Below are 9,221 nucleotides of genomic sequence, written 5' to 3' on the forward strand. Positions count from 1 at the left end.
TTACTTCCAAATTAATAGTTCATTTTTCTTTTTTATTTTGAATTTTGTTCATTTCATCATGTATTTCCAATGTGGTTTGGCTTTTTTCTTATATGGATGTTTTTTGGTATTACCTCTTTTATGATTTTCTTTAAAATTTGGCAATTCTTTGTTATTTTATTTTTTGAAAAGTATTTTCATCTTCCGTTAATTCTTCCGATTTTTTAATTAAATCTTCTTCGTCTTCATTTTCTATTGTATTATTTTTAGTTTGATGCAGTTTCTTGTCTTTTTTTGGATTTTCTTCTTTATTGCCATCGTATTCATTATGTCCAAACAATCCATGTAAAATTGTGTTCATAATAGCAATTGGTATATCATCATTAATCTTACCATGAGTAATACCCTCTTCATGATTATTGCTATTTGCATTATCATGATTATAAGATTTATTATGATCTAAAGTAAAGTCATTTTCAGATACTTCTATTTCACTATTGATTTGTTTCTCATTTAATGGTTCTATCGATTCTTCTTTAATATCACTTGTATTTTTTATTTTATTTGATGTATTATCATTTTCTTTTTCTTCTATTAATATATTATTCTTTGATGAAGAAGGAAAATATTCTTTAAATAATTCTAATTTTGTATTCAAGTTTTCATTTTTATCTGGTGTTTCTTCATATGTTAATAATAAATATTTAAGGAGAGCGTCTTTCGTTTTCTTATCTTCTATATCTTCAATATTTTTTATATGTTTTGATTTATTTTTTATTTTATTTTTGGGAATATAAACATTAACATTTTTTGATTTATTGATTACTATAATAGATTGAGTTTTATCTTCGTACGATTTATTATCTTGAAAAGTTACATTATCTTGCAATGGATCAAGTTCTTCATATTCACTTTCAATATTAACATCATCATAATTAGAGAAAAGGTCATCTGGGTTATATGTATTTTCATCATAGTATGAATTACTATTTGGACTTATATAATCATCATTAAAAGTATCTTCATAAGAATCGGATAACCTTTCGCTATCAAAATGACTTTCTGAATCATAATCACTGATTGGATACACGTTAGAATGTCTATTATCGTATTTATATCTTAAATTATCATCCATACCATGAATATGTTTATCATTATCAGAGAATTTTAAATTGGTTAATTTATTTTGTATTTTTTTTAAAAATTCATCATTATTTTGGTTGTTATTCTTACTATCATATATGAAATCATTTTTCACATCTTCAGGCTGTTTTCTATATAGCATGAAATATGGATTATAATATGACAATAAATTTAAAAAATATTTATAATCATATTTTTCCATCTTATTAATTTTATTTTTTTCATTTGGTTTATTTTTTTTACGACCAGTTTGTTTTGCATTATCGTTTTCTTTATTAGTGTCTTGATCGGAATAAATCGAATCTGATAGGCCATTATAATTTTGTTTACCATTTATAGTCATTATACCTGAATAAATTATTTTCCCATTATTATAATAGTTGCAATAACATGATATAGCTGTGTTTGGATCTCTTATGTTTAACTTTAAATATCTTGTATGGTGTGATTTTAAACCACCATTTATCATTTCAAAATTTGGGAAAGGGAAACTGCCTGGGGCAACATTTTCAATATCCTCATTTGTATTAACTTCTTCAAAACAATGTGCAGGCTCAACTTTAAAATATTCACCACCTTTTATGTCTTCATTATTCACATAATTAAAAAAAAATTTATCCATGTAACTCGTATTATTGTTGTTGGTATAATGGTTATATGGAGGCCCGCATTGAAATCCAATAATTTCATTTGTAGCCGTGATAGCACATTCATTACTGCTATTTTCATCATTCAATATAATTTTTTTACTCAAAAATGATTCCCTTTCTGCATATTCTTTATATATGGAATCATGCATATTTATTTGAAAAGAACACCCTTTTGTTTTGTTCAAATTTTTTTTTAAAAATATTTTAACAGGAAATGATGCTATTCTATTTTCTATCTCATTAGGTTCATTATTAAATGCGCAGTGTAAAAACATATCCTCTTCAACAAACATTGGAGTAAGCATTTTTTGATACCCGTCATCACTTTTAAAGCCTGTTAATGTACCTGGTACTATTTCTTCTATTGGTTTTACATTTCTAAAAGAATTTTCAATTTCATATGTTAACGAAGAATTATTATTAAAAGAAAGAGAATAGCAATAGACACCATCATATTTTATTTTTTCTGAATAACCTAATCCTTCATTTTTTTTCATCTTTATAATACTATATGGAAATGGATTTATAAAATAATAATTGCCTTTTCTATATCTATATGGTTTTTCATCGAAAAACATATTAATATCTAAATGTTTATTAGAAGCATTAGTCTGTCTCAAATATTTTCCTAGAATACTACTAGTTTTTGCACGACTGGCTGCACCATCATTCATATAATATTCTTCATTTGATAATGAACTCAAAGCTTCCATTGTTTCAATTATATCATAAGGATAATATTTTATTTTTTCTTTTTCTTTTTTCTTTTTTATCTTTTCGAATACGGCTTTCATTTCTTCATCCTCGTTATCTTTTTGCCCATTTTCTGCAACCATGCTCTTATATGAAGCGTTTTTTTTTCTATTTATTTCATTTTTTTTTGAAAATTGTTCTTTATCGTGTTCATTATCTTTATATTCAAGTTCCTTTTCTGCTATTAATCTAGAAGGCCTATTAATTTTCCCTTCTGGTATATCTTCTGCGGGTGGAGAAGAAGGACTGTCATGTTTTGATTCATCATTATTATTATCAGAAGAATTAGATTCTTTATTTTGTTCTTCATTTTTATTGTTATCTTTATCCTTATCTTCATTCTTATTTTCAGATTCTTTTTCTGCGATTAACCTAGAAGGTCTATTAATTTTACCTTCTGGTATATCTTCTGCGGGTGGAGAAGCAGGAGTGTCCTGTTTTGATTCATCACTATTCTTATCCGAAGAATTAGATTCTTTATTTTGCTCTTTATTTTTATCGTTATTTTTATCTTCACTCTTATTTTCAGATTCTTTTTCTGTTAATAATCTAGGCGGTGTATTCTTTTTATCTTCTGGTGCATCGGTTGGGGGAGAAGAAACAATATTATAATATTTTGATACATCAATGTGATTATTAGAAGAAGTATATGGCTTATATTGTTTTGCATATCTTATATTTTCTTTATTTTCCAATTCCTTTTCTGCTATTAGTCTCGAAGGTCTATTAATTTTACCTTCTGGTGCATCGTATGGGGGTGGAGAAGAAGGACTGTCATGTTTTGATTCATCATTATTATTATCAGAAGAATTAGATTCTTTATTTTGCTCTTTATTTTTATCGTTATTTTTATCTTCACTCTTATTTTCAGATTCTTTTTCTGCTATTAATCTCGAAGGTCTATTTATTTTACCTTCTGGTATATCTTCTGCGGGTGAAGAAGCAGGATCGTATTCTTTTGATTCACCATTATTATTATCCAAAGAATTTGTTTCTTTATGTTGTTCTTTATTTTTATCGTTATTTTTATCTTCATTATTATTTTCAGATTCTTTTTCTGCGATTAGTCTCGAAGGTCTATTAATTTTACCTTCTGGTGCATCGTATGGGGGGGGAGATGCAGGACTGTCATATTTTGATTCATCATTATTATTATCTGAAGAATTAGTTTCTTTATCACTACTTTTATCTTCGCTCTTATCAGAAGAATTAGTTTCTTTATTACTACTTTTACTATCACCACTCTTATTTTCAGATTCTTTTTCTGCTATTAATCTCGAAGGTCTATTTATTTTACCTTCTGGTATATCTTCTGCGGGTGAAGAAGCAGGAGTGTCCTGTTTTGATTCATCACTATTCTTATCCGAAGAATTAGATTCTTTATTTTGGTCTTTATCGTGATCTTTATTCTGACCTTCATTATTATCTTCAGATTCTTTTTCTGCTATTAATCTAGAAAGTCTTTTAATTTTACCTTCTGGTGCATCGTATGGGGGGGGAGATGCAGGACTGTCATATTTTGATTCATCATTTTTCTTATCAGAAGAATTAGATTCTATATTTTGTTCTTTGTTTTTATCGTTATCTTTATCCTTATCTTCATTCTTATTTTCAGATTCTTTTTCTGCGATTAGTCTCGAAGGTCTATTGATTTTACCTTCTGGTATATCCTCTACGGGTGGAGAAGCAGGATCGTATTCTTTTGATTCATCACTATTCTTATCCGAAGAATTTGTTTCTTTATTTTGTTCTTTGTTTTTATCGTTATTTTTATCTTCATTCTTATTTTCAGATTCTTTTTCTGCTATTAATCTAGAAAGTCTTTTAATTTTACCTTCTGGTGCATCGTATGGGGGGGGAGATGTAGGACTGTCATATTTTGATTCATCACTATTCTTATCAGAAGAATTAGATTCTTTATCTTGTTCTTTGTTTTTATCGTTATCTGTATCCTTATCTTCATTCTTATTTTCAAATTCCTTTTCTGCGATTATTCTAGAAGGTCTATTAATTTTACCTTCAGATGCATCATATGGGGGTGGAGAAGCAGGACTGTCATATTTTGATTCATCACTATTCTTATCCGAAGAATTTGTTTCTTTATTTTGTTCTTTGTTTTTATCGTTATCTTTATCCTTATCTTCATTCTTATTTTCAGATTCTTTTTCTGCGATTAGTCTCGAAGGTCTATTGATTTTACCTTCTGGTATATCCTCTACGGGTGGAGAAGCAGGATCGTATTCTTTTGATTCATCACTATTCTTATCCGAAGAATTTGTTTCTTTATTTTGTTCTTTGTTTTTATCGTTATCTTTATCCTTATCTTCATTCTTATTTTCAGATTCTTTTTCTGCGATTATTCTAGAAGGTCTATTAATTTTGCCTTCAGGTGCATCATATGGGGGTGGAGAAGCAGGACTGTCATATTTTGATTCACCATTATTCTTATCCGAAGAATTTGTTTCTTTATGTTGTTCTTTATTTTTATCGTTATTTTTATCTTCAAATTCTTTTTCCGCGAATAGTCGCGAAGGTCTTTTAATTTTACCTTCTGGGATATCCTCTGCTGGTGGGGAAGATGCAGGATTATCATATTTTGATTCATCAGTTTTCTTATCAGAAGAATTAGTTTCTTTATGTTGTTCTTTATTTTTATCGTTATTTTTATCTTCAAATTCTTTTTCCGCGAATAGTCGCGAAGGTCTTTTAATTTTACCTTCTGGGGTATCCTCTGCTGGTGGGGAAGATGCAGGATTATCATATTTTGATTCATCATTATTCTTATCCGAAGAATTTGTTTCTTTATGTTGTTCTTTATTTTTATCGTTATTTTTATCTTCACTCTTATCTTCATATTCTTTTCCTTCTATTAATATAGAAGGTATGTTAATTTTATCTTCTGCTGTATCACCAGGAGTAGGGGAAGCAGGGCCATAATCTTTTGATTTATCATTGCTCTCGCCAGAAGAATTACTTTTATCACCACGACTCGCACTTTCAGATTCTTTTCCTTCTATATTATTAGAAGGCATATTAATTTTACATTCTGCTACATCACCAGGAGTAGGGGAAGCAGGACCATAATCTTTTGATTTATCATTGCTCTCGTTAGAAGAATTATTTTGATTATCACTAGCTTTACTATCATTACTATTATCTTTGCTCGAAATTTCTGATTCAGTTTCCGCTAAAATTGTGCATACTCTTCTCCTTTTTTTTGGTGGCAAGCGACTAAACTCTAATACAGTAACTCCAGTATTCTTATCAGGATTATCACTTTTTTGGGTTCCATTCTGTTCTCTAATAATAAGCAAAAGTCTTTCTTCTGCTTGACTATAATTACTTTTATTTTTATCGGTTTGTCTTTTCCATTCTATTTCTTGTCTCCTTTCGTTTTCCCGTTCTCTTGCTCTTTCCCTATCTCTATTTGGATTTAAACTTAAATTTTCATATTCATGATCATTTTCTGCCAAAATTCTTCCTATCAACCTATGTATCATTTCATCATTTTTTTTATGCAGTTTGTTTGATTGGTTTATTTTGCTTTCATTCCATTTTTCATTTTTTTTCCAAAAATAGTCACTTACTGCTTTTAAAAATTGTCCATTTTTAAAATTTATGTTTCTATTTGTTTCGGTTTTGCCATTTGAAACACCCCAATTTGATTTATTTCCATCATTCATCTTACTATGGCTATCATATTTTTTATCCTTAGATAAATTATCCACATTTTTATTCTTAAAAATTTCTGGCGCTATATTCCCATTTTCTCCTTGAACGACTTTTTGATAAAAATTAATATTTAAATTATCAGATGAAATGTCTATAAAAGAATATAAATATTTATTAGCATATTCCTCATTATATCCATACAATTCTTTATTAATGCTATATATATTTGAATTTTCATAATAATCGTAAAAATTAGAATTTTGCAATTCATCATAACCCTTATTATTTTTTATGTAGAATAAGTTTTCTTCGTGATCACCAGTAATAAATAGACACATGGAAATAATTTTATTAGATGTATCTATTATAATTTTCTTAATTTTTGCAATTATACCAAATAGTTCAAAAAGAAAGTTTTTATTTGTGTTTTCATTTTCGTCAAAATCCTCAAGGAGACTGCTATTTTTATATACATTTCTTTTTTCATAATTTGTGAATAATGCTTCCCTTTTTTTTTTTTCACCAAATGTGCACGATGAAGATCCAGTACTAATGCACTTTTTTTTTAAATCGTTTTCCCCATATTTTCTTTCGGTGCTCAATATAATTTTACTCACATTATTACCACATATTTTATTGTAAATATTTATGTCCACCTTTTTCACCGTGCAAAGATAATCATTAGAAATCGTAACATTTTTCAATAATTTCTTCAATTCCTTTACGTCCTTATTTTTCCTATTGACATATACATCAAAATATGTTCTTAGTAAAGTTGGTGGTGATATATCGTTGTTGTATTTTGGTTTTTCACCATTCTCTTTTTCTAAATAGTCATATTTTGTGTATTTTAATATAATAAGCAGTAGAGTAATGAGTAGAGTTTTCCGAAAACATGCATTTTTTATATGACCTTTCATTTTTTATGTGTAATAAAAATTAAAATGACTATAATAGAAGTAAAAAGTTCAAGAAGTAAAATACTATTACAATATATTTATATGTATCTACTTATATGTATCATGTGTAGGCACATATATATTTTTGGTATTGAGGTGAATAAACCTAGCAACTAAATGCTTAATTATCTGTATTTTTTTGTTCTTAATCTGAACTGAAAACATACATATACATGTGAATATACATACATGTATAATGCATATGCTTTTTATTTTTTATTTTCTTTATTATTATTTTTTAATTTAATTATATATTTTTAGTGTGTTTTTTATATATAGTTGCTTTGCGATGAAAAACATTATAAATTAAAAAAAAGGTGCCAAAAAAACCAACGATAATAGAATACATACATGCAAATGTTTTTGTACATTTTATCGAATATCAAAAAATAGGTGATTTGTTTTATTGTGTTTAAGCAATATATGATCTAAATAATTCATAAACCATTATAAAACTGTTTTTAAATTATATCACCATTCTTCACATGTAGATCGACCATAGATCGATAATAGATCAATACCTAAATGGCTAAATCGATACGAGATCATATTCCTTTTTTCGATTGTAATTGCATTAATTTATTAGGAATTACAATTGTATGATTTTAAAGAGCCATTAAAAAACATATATGCTACATATGCCTAAGCAATTTGGCAATGAAGTATACACTTACATGCATATATATTATTAATCTACATATTGAACAATCGTATTTTTATTTGTTTCATTTTAACTATGTTGTATAAATAAAGAATAATATGCATAATTTTAAATTGTTCTATTTGTTTTTCATAAAAAACATTTAAAAAAAATGCCATGATCCTTTATGTTGTGTTTTTATTTTATTTAGCCACCTTTAATTTTGTTATTTTTAGTTTCACCATTATTATCCATTTTATGTTATTCTATTTTATACACTTTTAACAGTAATGCAACTCTATGAAATATTTTGTGGCAAATGTCGATACATCAATAAACAGTATAGAATGGATGTGGTAATATTTTTATTGTATATTTATTAAGTGTAATGTGGATAATTTTTAAGCAAATAAATGATTCAAAATTAGTTTATTCCTATAATTTTGTTTACATTATTTTTTCACATAAATAATATTATCTTCGAATAATATATACAACACTATTGCATCTTTAAAAATTTATATACACATACACTCATATTTGTAGGAGTTCAAGGCTTAAAGATCATACAAAAAATGATATGTGCTAATGAGCACTTAAAGGAAGTACCCATTTTTAATATGTATATTCCATTTTCTGATGTTTAAGAATATTTATAAGGTTGTTTTATTTTGAACATACTTTTTTTTATATTGGTATATGCTTTAATAAATTGATAACACAACTTTTGTGAGAACTATTTACCATTTATATATACATATCATAATAAAATAAAATGAAAATTTTGAAAATGCTTAAAAAAAAAAATACATAATATACAATAGTATAAATTATATAAAATACTATTTGTATAAAATACAATTCCAAGAATTTTTACATGTTCCCCAAAATATAATAAAATTACACAATATATATACACATAGTTTTTTTCATAATAATTTTTTAACGTAAAAAATACCATTATTTCAAGAATAAGCAATTACAATTTATACAATAACTATAAGACGTGTACCTATATGTATATAACTGCTTGCTTAAATTATGTTAAATTTATATATTAAATCAAACAATGCTATATCCACACAAGGACAAAGACAAACATTTTTATTCAAAGTAATTCAAAAAAATACTGATGGTTATTAAAGTTTTATAACGATTTCATATGAAATTTACACATAATATTTGATATATATATATATTTTATTTATTTTATGGTATTATTTTTTGCTATACTATATATATTTTTGTGTGTTTGTTGCTAATAATGGATAGAATTTGCATAATAATCATATACAATTAATATAAGCATAAGACCCAAGCTTTAATACAGTCGTATTATTTAAATAATATAATTAGTAGTACTTCTAAATTATTAGGATAATATTATTATATTAACAAATCAAAGAATGGTAAATATTATACTTT

At 26.3% G+C, this 9,221-nt stretch overlaps 1 protein-coding gene across 1 annotated transcript; it reads right to left on the minus strand.

The window, feature by feature from the left end:
* Window positions 1-151: 151 nt before the first annotated feature.
* On the minus strand, window positions 152-7,117 carry PVVCY_0800330 (6-cysteine protein liver specific protein 2, putative; the record flags this gene model as incomplete). The annotated part of the gene is made up of 1 exon (XM_037634208.1): window positions 152-7,117. The coding sequence occupies one exon, from the start codon at window positions 7,115-7,117 to the stop codon at window positions 152-154; it is 6,966 nt and encodes a 2,321-aa protein (XP_037490346.1).
* Between the last annotated feature and the right edge of the window lie 2,104 nt (window positions 7,118-9,221).

The sequence above is a fragment of the Plasmodium vinckei genome (assembly GCF_900681995.1).
Source record: "Plasmodium vinckei vinckei genome assembly, chromosome: PVVCY_08".
Classification (NCBI taxonomy): domain Eukaryota; phylum Apicomplexa; class Aconoidasida; order Haemosporida; family Plasmodiidae; genus Plasmodium; species Plasmodium vinckei.